Here is an 18464-nt window from a genome sequence, read left to right on the forward strand (position 1 = left end):
AGTATTAGACGCTCTTGGAGCCAGGCAATGGGGAGTATTAGGCTCTTGGAGCCAGGCAATGGGGAGTATTAGGCTCTTGGAGCCAGGCACTGGGGAGTATTAGACGCTCTTGGAGCCAGGCACTGGGGAGTATTAGGCTCTTGGAGCCAGGCACTGGGGAGTATTAGGCTCTTGGAGCCAGGCACTGGGGAGTATTAGGCTCTTGGAGCCAGGCACTGGGGAGTATTAGGCTCTTGGAGCCAGGCAATGGGGAGTATTAGGCTCTTGGAGCCAGGCACTGGGGAGTATTAGGCTCTTGGAGCCAGGCAGGGCTGCCAGCTGCAGTCTACCCTTAGGGGACACATGAAGGACTAAACGGCGGCAGGGGCCAGATGGGGCAGCCAGAGCCTGGCACTGCAAGAGGCTCCCCCCCCGCCAGGGGATCTTCTGACCCGGAGGCGATGCCAGGCCCCTGCCGTGGCTGGAGGGGGCAGCAGATCCCCCCACGCCAGGGGTCCCCTGTAAGCCCTGGCAAGCCAGCAAGGATGGGGGGAGGGTGCATCGGGCTGGCACCGCAGGCAGCTGCAGACCCCCACGTGGGTGCGAGGTGCGTGCAGGGCGGGGCCATTCTGAGGGGCCCGTCGCCCCGCCCCGCCCCGGGCCAAGTCGGAGGCGCGGCGCGTGCGAGCTTCGAACAGCGATGCGCACCCGCAGCGCCTGAGGGATTGGCGGGAAATTTGCACCCTCCCCCCCTTCTCGCGGGAGGGGAAGGGGGGTGTATGTATGTGCGCGCGCGCGCGCGCTGTCTTGTCACGTGACAAAGAGCGCCGCCTGCCTCGCCGCCGCAGAACGCGTCCGCCTGTCACGTGACAGAGGAAACCCTTCCCCCCTCCTCCCCCGTGCAAGCGGCGACAAGGCCCCTGGGGCGCGCCCCTTTCCGTCACGTGACGGCGGAGTGGGCAGGGCCCCCGGCGGGGGCGGGGATCGGGTCGCTGTGCGGGCTCGTTCGCACCGGGCGCCTGGTGCAGCGGGAGCGGCCCCGCCCGGGCGGCCATGTCCATGGAGGACCCCTTCTTCGTGGTGAAGGGGTGAGTGGGGGCGGGGTTTTGTGGGGGGGCTGGGTGGGGGGGGCAGGGTTATGTTGGGGGGCAGGGTTATGTTGGGGGGCAGGGTAGTGGGGGGCTGGGGGGGCGGGGTGTGGGGGGCAGGGTTATGTTGGGGGCAGGGTAGTGGGGGGCAGGGTGGGGGGGCTGGGTTATGTTGGGGGGCTGGGTGGGGGGACAGTGTTATGTTGGGGGCAGGGGTGGGGAGTGGGGGGCTGGGGGGGCTGGGGGGGGCAGGGTTATGTTGGGGGGCTGGGTGGGGGGACAGGGTTATGTTGGGGGGCTGGGTGGGGGGGCTAAGTAAGGGAGGAGGGTAACTGGCAGACGGAGGGTTAATGTTGGGGTGACTGGCAGGGGTGCTGAAGAAGATGGGCGGATGGGTGGAGGGGAGTGAGATGGGGCAGGGATCATCCGTACTCTCCTCACCTTTGTAAGAGGTGAGAGAATCTCTGGGGTGGAGGAATTCTTTACTTTCCCTGCTTTTCCCCACTTCCCTGGAATCTTCCACCTACTTAACCTTTCTCTCCCTATTTACCAAAGGGAAACAAATTTGTATGGGCTTCTGGCCCCACCTGCCTCATGCTCTGTCCCAAGTAGGGATGTCAACAAGTAGCCAATTATACGATTAACCAATGAGCCTAGGCTTATTGTTTAATCTTGTTGACTACATGTATGCCACCCCCTTTGCTGCCTCTGTATCAGTGTGGGGGGGGAGAGGGGCGGGAAGTGGGAGCTGGTGCCCATGAGGAACTGGTTTTAAGCAGGATCCCAATGAGCACTGGATCTGCCGCCCTTGCTCCCCTTTCCCTATGCTGCTGCCTCTGATAGAGAGGCAGCAGTGAGGGGCATAGGCTAGAACTGATACATGTGGGAATCAGCTTTCAAGCCAGCTCCCCACGCGTATGGGCTCTGTGGATCTGCCTTCCCCCCCTTGCATACTGGGGTGGGCAGGTAGGAGCCAGTGGTTAGGGGAGCAAGCTTAAAAGCTGGTTCCCCCACCACAGCACCGGCTCTGTGGTTGAGCCTGCCCCCTCCATGCTGCGGTCTCAGAGGCAGCAGGGAAAGGAGGGTGCAGGAGAGGCTGTTGCAAGCAGCAGCTTCTGTTCACAGGGGGTCCAAGCTCTCTGCTCCACATACCATGAAGCAGCCTTCAGGGCAGCAGCCCCTGTCAGCAGGGGTCCCAGCTCCACATGCTGCTGCTTCCTTATCAGAGGGTATGTCTACACTAGTCCCCGATTTTGAACTAGGGAGGCTAATGCGGGCGACCAAAATTGCAAATGAAGCGTGGGATTTAAATATCCTGCTTTTCATTAGCGTGTTCCCGGGCGGTCGCCATTTTGGCAACTGCCCGAGAACATGCTAATGAAGCATGGAATGAGGTTTAACTGGCAATTCGAAATAAGGGGTTTATTTTGGAATTGCTCTTCTCTGCTGCGTGTAGACGTGGGCAGTTATTCCGGGCTAGTCAAAATGGCGGCTGCCCGGGAATATGCTAATGAAGCACAGGATATTTAAATCCCATGCTTTGTTTGCAATTTCGGTCGCCCTCATTATCCTCCCTGGTTCGAACTAGGGGGCTAGTGTAGACATACCCAGAGAGAGCAGTGCAGGGCAGCAGGCAGCCAGTCCACAAGGGGCGCTGTTTTTTAAATTGGCTCCCCTTGCAGACTGCTTCCGCATGCCACCCTGCATGGCTGCCTCTGAAGCCAGGAGTGCACTGGTTGCTGGTCCTGCCCCCTGCGGACTATTGAATAGTGGCATAACCGATAATATTTTGTGCGGTTACATGATTATTCAGTTACGGAAGCTTCGGGGGTAGCCGAGTTAGTCTGTACAGGATAAACTTAAAAAACAACAAATGGTCTGGTAGCACTTTATAGACTAGCAACATGTAGATAGTATCATGAGCTTTTTATAGACTACATGTTTTGTTAGTCTATAAAATGCTACCAATGCATTTGTTGTTTTTTAAGTTTATTCAGTTACACTATATGTAACGTCCCTAGGGTGCATGTGGGATGGGTGGCCACACCTCCAGCAGCAGATTTGCTCCCGTGGAAGTACAAGGGACTATATCATAGTCCACTGGGATGGTATGTTCTCTAATATATTGCCTAATAACCTGAGAGCTAATGTTTGTGAAGGTTACGCTGCCCACTTCCCAAACATTTTTCCAGGATACAAGTGTTTGTGATTTCTTTTAGTGTGGGCTGAGCCTAGGGTATACCAGAAATGTTTACCTTGCAGCAAGTGTGTATAGACTGCCCAGCCTATCCTTGATAAACCTATCTTGTGTTAATAGTCAATCAGTTAAACTCGGGATAAAAAAATCTCCTATGTACACAAACAATAATAGGTGGTTAGAGAATGAGATTGGGAAAAGTATTTCTTGGTTGCAGAGTTAACTCTGGTAATCGTTATTTGGGCGTGACCACTTGAGTTGGCCTAGCCCTAGTTAGAGTAACAAAACTACAGTTCTGTCAACCTAGGCAGGGATTTTGAGGAGAAAGCAGTTTTACGGATTTTGGAACCCAGCCTGCTGCAGAGAGCGTGTGGACTGGCTAATGAGTTGCCTGTTTCTTGTGGTTTATAATATTTTCAATAGTTTGGTGTTTGAAGGGGTTGCATGCATTTCTTGAGCCTGTGGCTGCCCTGGCATAGAGAGAATATTTTGCTTGAGATGAGTGGAGACAAATGGGTCGGGGGAGGAGGAAAGACCCTCATCTCAGTGGTTCTCTACTAGGCTGCTCTTACTCTGGGGATGTGCAGAGGTCTTCCTGGGTACATAAACTTAGCTATTTAACTAGTTGTACAAAAAGACTACACACAAAGCACTAGTAAAATTCATACAAATTAAATTTCATGAAGACTATGACTTGTTCATGCTGCTTCAGATGCTACATACTGAAATGTATTGTATTTATATTCCTTGATTTATAATTATACGGTAAAAACAAAAGTAGGAATTTTTCAGTAATAGTGTGTGGCAACACTTGTATTTTTGTGTCTCTTTTGCCAGCAAATAGTTTTTAAGTGAGGTGAAATTTGGGGGCACACTTGACAAATCAGGCTTATGAAAGAGACACAGTAGTGTGGAAATACTGACAGCCACTGCTCTATCCTAAGGAGACAAGTAGGCAGATGCAAGAAATAGGGTCTTTTTTTAAGGAGATTGTAGAGGGCGTATAAGTAATATGATGCAATTGTGGTGGGGCAGTGTGTCACTGCTACATGAATGCTGAGGGCTACAGACCTTAAAGTGAATTTAAATTGGGGATAATGTGCAAAAAATAGAGGGAAACCAATATTATGGGGGAGCTGCTTGCATAGGGAAATTGTCTGAGTGCTATTAATGTGGCTTGACTTGTATATGGTTGCAGAATTTGGGTTTGAAGGAGTCAAAATTTTCCAGTGCAAGCTTTTAGTTTATTATCTTAATTTCAAGTCCTAATGAAATCATGACAAGAGGAACAGATGGTTGAGAGAGAGGCAGGGAAGCAGAGGAAAAACCGGTTGTGAATATGGAGAGAGGGTAAGAGTTCACCAACGTGGATGGTAAAAATGAAACTTGCTTCAAGGATGTCTTGCTGTTAGGGAGAGAAAATAAAATACTTTGGGCTGGCAGCTGGGCTATGTCCAGTCAAACTTCACAGAATGTCTAGTAGGAGGGTGGAGACTTGCTGATACAGTGAAAGAAGGGGTTTAGGTTCTCTTGTGCTGTCCCCTAAGGTGACATAATTCTGCTTGTGTCCTCCTCAGATTTAGCTCTGAGGATAGTCTTTTAGTTGATATTTAAGTAGATTTTTTTCCAAATATGTTTGGGTACAAAATAAAGATACGCACAGTCTTCCTGTTATTTTGAATTTGTATTCCACGGGAATAAGACTGACATTTGCTGGTAGACATTTGCTACTTATCCTCTTACCCTAAACAATTAAATGATGGTCCTAGTGCCATCAGAAAAGCATGCATTTCCATTATATAAATTGAATGTGCTTTTCCATGAAGCTTGTGGCAGCAGCAAAGGCAGTTCATATTTGACTGGTAATATTAAAATAATCAGGGCCATGCTGAACACAATCCATGTAAAAATTCTATGAGGATAATTCCTGCAATTCTTATTGCCCTTTGTGAAGTGAAATTATTGGGGGGGGGAGGGGAAGGAGAAGCATGCATATGTAGTTGATATTGCAGTATTACCTAGGTATTTCCCAGTTATGTGATGAAAGATGTAAAGCATAGTCTACTTCCTCCATTCAGCAAAGAATATTGGTGCAACAGTGTAACTACTACGGCAGTGTATGAAGATTTAGTTATGTGGCAGCATTAGGCTGAAGAATTGGGTCCCTTCAAAAATTGGGATTGCTGTAACAATTTCATAATGTGGTAATTCCTACCACACTATGGCTGTGTCTAGACTGCATACGTTTTCCGTAAAAGGGATGAAAATTAGACACATCGCAATTGCAAATGGAAGCGGGGATTTAAAGAGGAATAAGGGATCTTTCGGAAAAGGCTTTATTTTCCGAAAGATCCCCGTCTAGACTGGCGCTTTTTTCCGGCAAAGCTCCAAGCCGGAAAAAAGCGGCAGCCATGTTTATGCAAATGAAGCGAGGGGGATTTAAATCCCTGCTTCATTTGCAATTGTGATGTGTCTAATTTGCATCCCTTTTATGGAAAAGGGATGCAGTCTAGACACAGCCCACGAGGGGAGAGAAGAGGCTGACTGACTGTTTTGCATCTACTATATGTAAAGAATCTTTCATGTTCAAAAGAAATGAGGGTGTGGAGGAAGAACTTCTGGGGATTATTGATGCAGGTAGGTTTATAGTGAAAATTAGTGACAACAATTCCCTGCTTGGGGTTTATGTACATCGAGAAAAGACCGGCATAACTAATAGATTAGACAGTTTCCCCCTCTGGACAAGCCCTTAGTCTTGTCAGTACAGAGAATGCATGCTAATTATCAACATCTACCTTCTCATCTTAATTGCAGGGAGGTACAAAAAGCAGTGAACACAGCGCAGGGGCTGTTCCAGAGATGGACAGAGCTCCTGCAAGATCCCTCCACAGCCACAAGAGAAGAAGTTGACTGGACCACCAATGAGCTCAGGAATAACCTGCGGAGTATCGAGTGGGATCTGGAAGATTTGGACGAAACTATTAATATCCTTTCTATAGGGCTGCTGCAGTCCTTTGGAAAATCAGAGATGAACCTACATAATAACTAGCCTGTAGATCAGTACAGCTTATGTGTCACGCATGCATCATACGCAATATAAATTTTTCATAGGAGTTCTATTTGTATTAGACTGCTTTATGTGTATAGATTAGTTTAGACAACACAGTCAGTTGTATCCCAGCTTTTCTCACATTTCAAAGAATAACTTAAAATACTTTCAAGCAAATGTGTTCCTTATCTTTTTCTCCCTGTAAGATGCAGTTTAAAATGACTTATTCTGTTTGCTAAAGCCCCTTCCATGGGATAAATTTAGTTTGTGTTCAAGCTTATGTTAACATCCTTCCAAAATCATCTCTTCCCCCCCTCCCCCATTTTAATTTCAAACAGAGTTTTACACAGCACAGATCAGAAAACCCAAATCTTGAAGCGGTAGACTCTTGATGCTAATACATGTCCTTTAGAATGCATTCCTTCGCCGCCACTTTCCATTAGTGGTTGTAATGATAAGATTATGTTCCTATCTAGCATTTTGCTAACCAGAGTTTTTGAAAGATTCAGTTACACTTAGGAATGATAGCAGTTGGTGAGCACTTTCCAGGCAGGCAGGATGTCTAGATCATCACAAATGCTGAATAGCAATTAAATAGTTCCTTGACTTATTTACGCATTGTTGAAGCAAACCCTCGGAAATTCAACCTTGATGCCACAGAGCTGGGTGTAAGAAAAGCCTTTATCACAAGTACACGGCAGGTGGTCAGGGTAAGGAACTTGGGTCCTTGTTTATGGAGGGGATTTTCAGTGATATTGTGTAAAAGCCCATGGCCACTTCCAGGTACTGGAGATTGATATTAGACTGACGCTGAAAAGTAGACCCAAAACGTACTAGGCTGGGCCCTCCTAGGCTTTGGTGTGCGATGGGAATGTGGGGAGTGTTTTTCTCCTCAGTTGGGTGCCACATCAGTGAGGGTTTCGGGGGTGTGGCTTTTTTGTTTTTTTTTGTTTTTTTTTTTTTACTTCTCACTTGCGTGTAGCCCAGATTGATTTTCCTGTGGGTCAGTGGTCCCAGCCTCCAAAAAGGTTGCCCACCCATTCTATAAAAGGGAGGAGCAGTGAGTGCAGTAAGTATGGAGAAAAGGTCAGTTCGTTTGAGGTGGGCCTGAATGAGTAGGATAGATTCATGTGGCTGAAAGGGGTTTTAATAATCAGAAGGTAATTCCCCCTCTTCCCTTTCCTCCCCTCGCCCCCGTTTGAGAAAGTATTAACATCTGATAAGTAAATAGTTAAGAAGTTCTCTCCCAATTGGATTTAAGATTTTGCCCCCATTGCTTAATATTTTAACCCAAACAAATAATTTCTGCTGGTTCTGACCAGGCACCAAATTGTGTTCTGACTGGGAATAGAGTTCTTATCCGATTGGCAGCATTGTTACCTAACTACAATTCTTCCTAAAGTAGAAGCCTGCTTTTTAGGGAACTAATTGTGAAACTGTCTGACAAAGGTAATGAATACATGCGTATGTGGCTGCTTTGCTTGTTTTTTATCTTGAGAGCAGATCACGCTAGCTCACACTGTGTCCTCTTGTCCAGACTGCAGTCTGACTAATGTGACAATAACTCAGCTCAAGAACACCACTAAACGTAAATCACTAGCATGGTCTTGTTTTTATTTTTAATTCTTAGGAATTTTTTAATTCTTAGGCATGGCTTTAGTTCTAACTTTTAGTTCATAGCTCTACAGCTTTCATTAGCATTTAACGCATTTACTGGAATGCTTGCTTTGAAAAGTAATTCTTTGGGGAGGTCCTAGTGTATTTGTGTGTGTATCTTGTGATGTTTTTAACAGTCATTGCCTGGAGCAAGAACATACCAGGTATTCTGATGATATCTGACACTTACTATAATTATATCCTACTGCTTCACTTCATGGTAGCAGGTGGTCTCACTTTCAGTATAGGCCAGTGGTGGGCAACCTGTGGGCCATACTATGTTTCTGCCTGCAGCCCTTGGACCCCCTTTCGGCCCTCCTCCTCCTCCACATGCTGCTTGTGCTCTGGGGCACTGGAACCCCACACTGCCTGCTTCTCTTCCCACCCAGCACTTCGTGGCTGTCCAAGCTTTGGGAGGGAGGGTGAATCAGTGGATTTGTGGCCCTCAAAGTGCTGGGAGGGCGTGGAATCATAGAATCATAGGACTGGAAGGGACCTCGAGAGGTCATTGAGTCCAGCCCCCTGCCCTCAAGGCAGGACCAAGCTCCACCTACACCATCCCTGACAGATGTCTATCTAACCTGTTCTTAAATATCTCCAGAGCGGGAGATTCCACCACCTCCCTTGGCAATTTATTCCACTATTTGACCACCCTGACAGTTAGGAATTTTTTCCTAATGTCCAATCTAAACCTCCCCTGCTGCACTTTAAGCCCATTACTCCTTGTCCTGTCCTCAGAAACCAAGAGGAACAAATTTTCTCCTTCCTCCTTGTGACATCCTTTTAGATATTTGAAAACCGCTATCATGTCCCCCCTTAATCTTCTTTTTTCCAAACTAAACAAGCCCAGTTCATGAAGCCTGGCTTCATAGGTCATGTTCTCTAAACCTTTAATCATTCTTGTCGCTCTTCTCTGTACCCTTTCCAATTTCTCCACATCTTTCTTGAAATGTGGCGCCCAGAACTGGACACAGTACTCCAGCTGAGGCCTAACTAGTGCAGAGTAGAGCGGCAGAATGACTTCACGAGTTTTGCTTATAACACACCTGTTGATACAACCTAGAATCATATTTGCTTTTTTTGCAACAGCATCACACTGTTGACTCATATTCAACTTGTGGTCCACTATGACCCCTAGATCCCTTTCCGCCATGCTCCTTCCTAGACAGTCGCTTCCCATCTTGTATGTATGGAACTGATTGTTCCTTCCTAAATGGAGCACTTTGCATTTCTCTTTATTAAACCTCATCCTGTTTACCTCTGACCATTTCTCTAACTTGCTAAGGTCATTTTGAATTATGTCCCTATCCTCCAAAGAAGTCGCAACCCCACCCAGTTTGGTATCATCTGCAAACTTAATAAGCGTACTCTCTATCCCAATAGCTACATCATTGATGAAGATATTGAACAGTACAGGTCCCAAAACAGACCCTTGAGGAACTCCACTTGTTATCCCTTTCCAGCAGGATTTAGAACCGTTAACAACCACTCTCTGACTACGGTTATCCAGCCAATTATGCACCCACCTTATCGTGGCCCTATCTAAGTTATATTTGCCTAGTTTATCAATAAGAATATCATGTGAGACCGTATCAAATGCCTTACTAAAGTCTAGGTATATGACATCCACCGCTTCTCCCTTATCCACAAGGCTCGTTATCTTATCAAAGAAAGCTATCAGATTAATTTGGCATGACTTGTTCTTCACAAACCCATGCTGGCTATTCCCTATCACTTTATTACCTTCCAAGTGTTTGCATATGATTTCCTTAATTACCTGCTCCATTATCTTCCCTGGGACAGATGTTAAACTGACCGGTCTATAGTTTCCTGGGTTGTTCTTATTCCCCTTTTTATAGATGGCCACAATATTTGCCCTTTTCCAGTCTTCTGGAATCTCCCCTGTCTGCCATGATTTTTCAAAGATCATAGCTAAAGGCTCAGATACCTCCTCTATCAGCTCCTTGAGTATCCTGGGATGCATTTCATCAGGACCTGGTGACTTGCTGACATCTAACTTTCCTAAGTGATTTTTAACTTGTTCTTTGTGTATCCTATCTTCTAAACTTACCCTCTCTCTGCTTGTATTCACTACGTTAGGCACACCTCCAGACTTCTCGGTGAAGACCGAAACAAAGAAGTCATTGAGCATCTCCGCCATTTCCAAGTTTCCTGTTACTGCTTCTCCCTCCTCACTAAGCAGTGGGCCTACCCTGTCCTTGGTCTTCCTCTTGCTTTTAATGTATTTATAAAAGGTCTTCTTGTTTCCCTTTATGCCTGTAGCTAGTTTGATCTCATTTTGTGCCTTTGCCTTTCTAATCTTGCACCTGCATTCCCGTGTTGCTTGCCTATATTCATCCTTTGTTAGTTGTCCTAGTTTCCATTTTTTATGAGACTCCTTTTTTATTTTGAGATCGTGCAAGATCTCCTTGTTAAGCCAAGCTGGTCTTTTGCCATATTTTCTATCTTTCCTACACAGCGGAATTGTTTGCTTTTGGGCCCTTAACAACGTCCCTTTGAAATACTTCCAACTCTCCTCAGTTGTTTTTCCCTTCAGTCTTGCTTCCCATGGGACCTTATCTACAAGTTCTCTGAGCTTATCAAAATCTGCCTTCCTGAAATCCATTACCTCAATTGTGCTGGTCTCCCTTCTACCTTTCCTTAAGATCATGAACTCTATTATTTCGTGATCACTGTCCCCTATACTGTCTTCCACTTTCAAGTTCTCAACTAGTTCCTCCCTATTTGTTAAAACCAAATCCAGAACAGCTTCTCCTCTGGTAGCTTTTTCAACCTTCTGAAACAGAAAGTTGTCTCCAATGCAGTCCAGAAACTTATTGGATAGCCTGTGCCTCGCTGTGTTAGTTTCCCAACATATGTCTGGATAGTTGAAGTCCCCCATCACCACCAAATCTTGGGCTTTGGATAGTTTTGTTAATTGTTTAAAAAAGGCCTCATCCACCTCTTCCACCTGGCTAGGTGGCCTGTAGTAGACTCCTAGCATGGTATCACCCTCGTTTTTTACCCCTTTTAGCTTAACCCAGAGACTCTCTACACAGCTATCTCCTACGTTCATCTCCACTTCAGTCCAAGTGTGTACATTTTTAATGTACAAGGCAACCCCTCGTCCCTTTTTTCCCTGTCTGTCCTTCCTGAGCAAGCCGTACCCTTCCATACCAACATTCCAATCGTGCGTCCCATCCCACCAGGTTTCTGTAATACCAATGATATCATAGTTGTATTTATTGGTTAGCAATTCCAGTTCTTCCTGCTTATTACCCATACTTCTTGCATTTGTATATAGGCATCTAAGATACTGATTTGATCTTGCCTCCCTGTTGTGCCCTGACCCTCCTGTCTCTTTGCCATTATAGGCCGTAGTCCCCCCATTTCCAACCCATCTCCCAGTCCCGCACATGCAGCACTTACCTGTGGGCTTTGCTCACCTGCCCCCGACAAACCTAGTTTAAAGCCCTCCTCACAAGGTTAGCCAGTCTGTGTCCAAACAAGGCCTTCCCGCTCCTGGAAAGGTGAACTCCATCTCCGCCAAGCAGTCCTTCCTGGAAGAGCACCCCGTGATCAAGGAAGCCGAATCCCTCCTGGCGACACCATCGTCGCAGCCAGGCATTCACCTCCAGGATGCACCTCTCTCTGCCCGGGCCCCTACCTTTGACAGGAAGGATAGAAGAGAATACCACCTGCTCTCCAAACTCCTTCACCCGTACTCCCAAAGCCCTGTAGTCACACTTGATCCGCTCAGTGTCACACCTGGCAGTATCATTTGTGCCCACGTGGATGAGTAGCATGGGGTAGTAGTCAGAGGGCCGGATAATCCTCGACAATGCCTCCGTAACATCTCGAATACGGGCCCCTGGCAGACAGCATACCTCTCGAGATGAGCTGTCAGGGCGACAGATGGGTGCCTCCGTTCCCCTCAGAAGAGAGTCTCCAACCACCACTACCCTACGTTTCCTCCTCGCAGTGGTGGCAGGAGACTGCTCAACCTTGGTGGTGCAAGGCCTGGTCTCCTCCACTGTGGGGGGTGACTCCTTGTCTCCTGCTGAAAGTAAAGTGTAACGGTTATGTAACAACACAGTGGGAGGGTTAGGAGCAGGGGTGGAACACTGCCTGCTGCCGGAAGTAACCAGCTGCCAGTGCTCACCCTGCACCACTGCCTCCTCCATAAGTGGCTGGTCAACAGTCCCACATCCTAGGACAGTGACCTCCGTGGACTCCACAGGAATACTGTCCAGGAATTCCTCATGGCTTCGAATGCTCCTCAGCCTGGCCACCACCTCCTGTAGCTCTCCCACCTGCTGCCTGAGAGATTCCACCAGCAGGCACCTTTCACAACGGTTGTCTCCCCCAGCCTGGAGATCACTCAGTGGGAATTGCAAGCCACAACTACAGCAAGACCACACCAGGACCTGGGTAGAGGCATCCATGCTCAGGTTCTCTGTCTGGATACAGGCACAGGTGGAGGAGACAGGAGAAGTACTGGCACAAGCGCTTCGGGTCTTCATCACCATCAGTCACTCCCTCTGCTCAACTCCCTCTTCAACTCCCCTGTCTGCAGTCCCCTGTCCGCTTCAAGGAGAAGATAAGTGCGGGGTCCAGTAGCCTAGTATGTGAGAGAGGTGTGGGGTAGGGAGAAGAGAGGGCATGTGCATGCCACCCACTAGTATGGAGGGCCACTCATGTGACCCACTTATTAATTGTGGTTGCCCATCGCTGGTATAGACTGTTCTGAATGTAACTAGTTTTCAAAGTTGTCTGCTATCATAGTGGCTTAAGAGTTCAGAGTGGGCTTTAAAAATTGGTTAAAGAAGACTTCCATGCACTTTCACAGTGACTTAAGAGAGAATTATACCCATGTTATTTCAGAGAAATTCAAGCACAGAAAGTGGCTTGTGCAGCTTGGCACTTCATGAGGGGAAAATGCAGGCCTGACTTCCAGCCGCTAGAACACAGTCCTTCACATATACCACTTAGGGAAGAATATTCCTTCAGACGACTACACAAGTCAAGCATTGTTATAGTAGTGGAGAATGGGGAGGAGCAAAACCAGTAGTAAATCTCTAACATTTTCAAAATATTCTGCCACAAGGGTTTCGAAGCAGCATTAATGTTTTCCTTAGCATTAGTGCAGTTGTGAATTGTAATAGTACTTTTGTCTTCCAACAGTTTTAAAAAGCACATGTCTAAAGGGCTTTTTGATCCTACATAAAACTTGCTATGTGTGTTTAATTATGCCAGTTTGCTAAAAGAATGGATATCATTTAAACTTTGATCCTATGCTTTTTTCTTGAATAAACAGGAAATGAAGGATCAGATGTCTAACTCATCTGTACAGGCACTGGCTGAAAGGAAAAACAGGCAGGTGAGAACCAGTAGCCACAAGAATCCTTCAAAATGATAGATAACTCCTTCCAGTATTTCAAGTATAGTAGCTGCTGACTTATGCTATGTGTTGGATGAAAGTGCACTGACTTTCTAAGGGGCTCATGTACCTTAAGGTAAAACGCTAGTATTAAACAAAATAAATACTTATTTAAACACCTTACTGCCAGTATGCATCTTACTTTGTTCCCTCAAGAAGCTTTTTTTAACAATATTTTTCTTAAACTGGAAAAGGAACCATTTTGTGGCTTGTAACCAGTGAGAACACTTGTTCTTACAGACACAGTTTGCTCTGGTTTAATATATGGAGATATACCATCTCATAGAGATGGAAGGGACCTTGAGGTCATCGAGTCCAGTCCCCTGCCCTCACAGCAGGACCAAGTACCATCCCTGACAGATTTGCCCCAGATCCCTAAATGGCCCCCTCAAGGATTGACCTACTTCTTCTGTATCTGGATTTTGCCAGGAGTAAATAATGCAGCTGAGAGAGAAAAGTATGACCCAATTCTAGTATTGATAACTTTGGAGCAAGCTACTGAATTTGCAGGGACTTTTTTTGGAGTTCCTTTCTTTCCCCAATTCCTTTTCAGTCTGAAGGAAGTTATGACCTCTAGAAAGCCACTGCTGACATATTAGCGTCATGCTGTAATGAGTTCACCTGAATGCTGGCTCATTAAAAGTAGTTTTGACAATATTCTGGACTATAGCTACAAGACTGCAAGTTCACTTAGTGGTGACCAGTAGCAATTCTGAGTGACTGCTGAAAGTCTAAAGTGGTAATTTATTTTTGTTTGTTTGTTCCATGGTAGTGATACTTAGTTTCTTGTGTGTTCATCTGCCTAGGTGTCTGTTAGTTTGCAAGGGCTGAGTAACTGAGTTAGAAAACATGGAATTGTTTATCCCAGAGATGGTTGTGGCACCCTGCACTCGAATACCATGATAAATAACACTACGATTGGTACTTGCTACCAATGTTCCCTCTAATCTTGTCCATCCATGTGCAGACTAAAATTTATGTGCACTGAGGCATGTTCATGTGCACCACCAATAGAAAGAAAAAACCTAGCTATGGGCGCTCTACTAATCACCTGGGCAACATTGGAATTTCTCCTAAGTGGCCACACGAGCGCCCTGCTGACAGGGAATACTGCTTGCCACCCCTGAACCAGGAAGTCCTAGCCGGAACTAATTTTAATCAGTAGAGAGAACCAGACATATACTCAACCTTTTTGGGGGCAGGGTTTAGTCTCTCGTGGTTTACTGTTTGCCTTCTGATATTTTCCCCTTCCCTCCTGACTTGCCACCTGTTAACCTTTGTTTAGTGCCTGATCCTCTTCTCTCACTCACCAAGTAGGTCCAGACACACTCACTGCACTTTTCTTCATATTTGTTCCTTCTCACCAGCTGCCCAATTGCAGCACTCACAGAACGGTCTGACCAGCTGCCCAACTGCAGAACATTCTGACCCTAACATTCCTTCCATTCTCCTGGTAAGGGGCCAGCACCTACAGCTCTTTGCTGCTGGAATAGAAATAGAGCTGGAAGGAGAATGGCTTGTATGTATGCTCTGAATAACATGAGTTACTTCAGTACTTGGTCCTCTTTCCTGCAGCTAGGGGTTAGGTGACGTGTGTCCATATCTTGGAGTATCTTCCTGATTAAATTTTCCTGTGTGTGTGTGTATACAGGCGCTTCTGGGAGAAAGTGGAGGTCAGAATTGGAACTCTGGCTCAGATAAATATGGCCGTTTGGATCGAGAGCTGCAGTTAGCCAATTCACACTTCATTGAGGAGCAGCAGGCTCAGCAACAGGTATAGTATTTCCTGCATCACAGTGGATGGGGAGCCCTTGCAAAGAGATGATGTTACAGGCAGTAACAGCCAAAAGTCTTCAGATATTCAGCATGCTTTGAAGCCATGAGCCATCTTCTTGCTCAATACATATCTGTAGTAGGCACCTAACTCTTGACTGTGCTTAATGTGATTTTGGTGTGTACGTTTTGGCACATAAACCTTAGGGCTTGGGTGTATGGGTCTGTGGAAGGTGCCTGAAAGCTACCAAATGCCAATGAAATCCTTTGTGAAACATAGAAACATAAGATGCCTGATATTGCCAGCTTCTTCCACTCCAGTTTTAAAATTACTGCTTTTACATGCATCTTGAATAAAGATTCAGATAGGGCTATTGCATTAAATATTCCCCTTAACATTGCTGCATTGACCTTTCATCTCCCAAAGAGGGGAAAATGCATTTTTCCACCTTTAACTGGGCCCTTCACTATAGAATCTGTGTTAATTATAATGCTGACTTCAACTGATCTGTAATGAACCCTTATCGTAAACTCTCTTGTCTTTTTTTGATGTGTGCTTTTAGCTTCTATTGTACTAAGACTTTTGAGGGGGAGGGAAGGAGATGGAATTTCTATTTTCCCCTAGAAACAGCTTGGGTTAAGCTTATTCTGATCACTTGTAGAAAGGAGACTTGCTGGTTAGAGAACCTCCACTGAAACTAACTGCAGAGAATTCTGATGTGGGCATGGACAATTTCAGCTTCTCTCCTGAGAGCAAATGCCACTGAACTAAAATGTTCTGAGTTAGCAGGGCCCCACTCCTTAAGTACTTGTACTGTGTTCATCACCTTATCTGAACACTGATCTAGTGCATTCAAGATTAGGATCAGATCCTTGAATTAGCTACGGAGCCAGTGTAGGGGACAAACCTAGAATTATGGGTTCTGCCCGCTTAAGCGAGGCTAACCAAGATGGCTGTGATGCTAAGCTAGTTCCATGGGCTAATGTCTACTTCTTTGTTTTTTTGACAATAGTTATGATTTAATAGAAAATCAGTCGTTAGTGCTGCTAGGGAGTATTGTAGGATAGTTTCCTCTGACGGTTGCAAGCTCATTTGGGGAATTGTCTGGATGTAGCTGCCCTCCCAAGCATCGCTTCTTAGGAGAAATAATCCTCTTCTGAGTGAGGTTTTGGTATCGTTCTCCACAAAGCATCTCCTAACAAGCAACTTTTTTCTGCTTTTTAAATGATTGTAGCTGGGATTGTTCCTACTGACCTTATAAAGAGCAGTTGCTAGCTAGAGCCTTAAAGTGGGTTTGTGTACAAATGTCAGAAGGCATAGTCTTACTCAGCAATTGTTTCTTTGGTGTATTCAGAGTATAGCTGGCAATTCCCCAGGAAAAATTAGTTTAGGAGTGGCTGCTAGTAAACACTGGCTTCAGTGTCCAGCACGTTCAGCAGCCCTAGAACAAATCTTTCCAAACATGGGATACATTGATTCAAAAGAGGAACAGCCACAACATCAAAGTTGGTCTGCTGCTACAGAATGCCGCACCACTAAATGGACTTGGACTCAAATGTTTTCAGTTTGCTTATACAACATCACTTCCTTGAGAAAATACCAAATCCAAATGTATACACATTCCAGTGTTCAGTAGCATAGTTACATTTCTCCATTTTACTTATTTGTAAAGCCCTGCAACTTAAATAACTAACTTGAATATGCAACTAAAATGGAGGGGTAGCTATGTTAGTCTGTATTCACAAAACCAACTAGGAGACTTGTGGCATCTTAAAGATTAACAGATTTATCTGGGCTTTCAGATGCAACAAAGGAAAACATAAGTGTAACATGTGCCTTAGTGAAAATTTAAAAAACTGGGACTAACTATTGTTGCCAATATAGATGGTAGTAACCACCGTTGGTAAAAACCACGCCATCCCTTGATTCAGTCGCATCTGATTATTTTGGTGACTTGCTTTGTACTTGGTAACTCAGCAATCTGGATTCTGTTCCATCATGCGTCATCAGAATGTTACTAAGTTCTAGTCTCTTCCACTCATTAGAGATAATGGGACTAGGCCCTAGAAATTCAAGCCTGTTTCTAAACTCTGCTTGTCCAAATTGGCAAGGCAGCAGAGCTGTGTCAGAGCATTGAGCTCTGAACCAGTTCTCTGCGGGATGTTAATTGCTTGTTTCCCTTCTCTTTGGTACTAGCTGATTGTGGAGCAGCAGGATGAGCAATTGGAGCTGGTCTCTGGCAGCATTGGGGTGCTGAAGAACATGTCTCAGCGCATTGGTGGGGAGCTGGAGGAACAAGCAGTGTGAGTGCTGAGAAACAAACCCAAGCTGTAGGAGTGCTCAGGAATAAGACATGGAGAAGGGCTGGCGATAACACTAAAATGTAACTGTTTGTGGGCCTGTGACCAGAAAGGACAAGAGCTGAGTATCCTTGGCTGATGGTGGCTTTGTAATAGCCAGCCCAATTAGTGACACGGGGATCGCAAATGCTGTTCAAAGTTTTAAAAGTTCTACCCCTGCAAAGGATTAAAGGGGAGCTTACAGCAGCAGTTTTCATCCATACATTTATATATAAATTAGATTTTTTCTTTCCATATATGTAGCTTCTAGTCAAATAGCATATCTGGAGTTTCCAGTGACACTAGATAGTTTTATTTAAACTGAAATTGCTAAGACTAGTGTAGTGGCTCATACCCAAAAGCTCCTTGTTTGTGGGGAGAGAAGCAGTCCTCCAGATTCTGAATAGTAATATTTAACTTTTACTGAGAAACTGGATATGTAACTTCAGTGTGTTTGTGTGCTGCCACCAAGGCAGCTCTCAGATTGCAAATTAACACCATGGTCCCAGAACTATAGTGGTAACAACATACTAGTAAACAAGGCAAAGCAATGTTAGCTTGTATTCTGGTAAAAAGATGGGGGAGGCGGGAGGCAAAAGACAGAACAAACCGAGTGGGAAGAAGTATTTTCTAGTTTGCGAGAACAGAGCCGACAATGGTGGGAGAGAAGAAACAATCCTTTTTAAAGCAAAACAACTGGTCAAGGAAGCTTTAAAATCTTACCTGTTCAAGAATATATGCGACATTTATCCTAGATGTACTTCTCTCTCAAAATGAATTGACAGATGAAATGGTTCCAGAAAGGTTTTAGTAACCTTCCTACAGCATTTGAAACCAAGATACTTAACAGCAATGCCAAATAATGTTCTGCCATGGAACGTTGTTTACAGTAAGCTCTTAGCTTAAGCCACAACACTTTTCACAAAAAGTGACATTTTGGAC

General features: G+C 45.6%; 1 protein-coding gene across 3 annotated transcripts in view; it reads left to right on the plus strand.

The window, feature by feature from the left end:
- The first annotated feature begins 887 nt into the window (after window positions 1–887).
- Window positions 888–18464, plus strand: part of STX6 (syntaxin 6) — a 59885-nt gene continuing 42308 nt past the window's right edge. Inside the window, exons 1-6 of one of the 3 annotated variants that reach the window (XM_075936814.2) lie at window positions 888–1067; window positions 6079–6248; window positions 6929–7023; window positions 13287–13349; window positions 15061–15183; window positions 17380–17486. In XM_075936814.2, coding sequence (XP_075792929.1) covers window positions 1033–1067; window positions 6079–6248; window positions 6929–7023; window positions 13287–13349; window positions 15061–15183; window positions 17380–17486 — 593 coding nt within the window. In that variant the 5' untranslated portion in view covers window positions 888–1032. The remainder of the gene's footprint in view (window positions 1068–6078; window positions 6249–6928; window positions 7024–13286; window positions 13350–15060; window positions 15184–17379; window positions 17487–18464) is intronic. The other 2 variants (XM_075936815.2, XM_075936813.2) reach the window with 2 other exon arrangements.

Source organism: Pelodiscus sinensis, chromosome 9 (assembly GCF_052426305.1).
Source record: "Pelodiscus sinensis isolate ZL-2025 chromosome 9, ASM5242630v1, whole genome shotgun sequence".
Classification (NCBI taxonomy): domain Eukaryota; kingdom Metazoa; phylum Chordata; order Testudines; family Trionychidae; genus Pelodiscus; species Pelodiscus sinensis.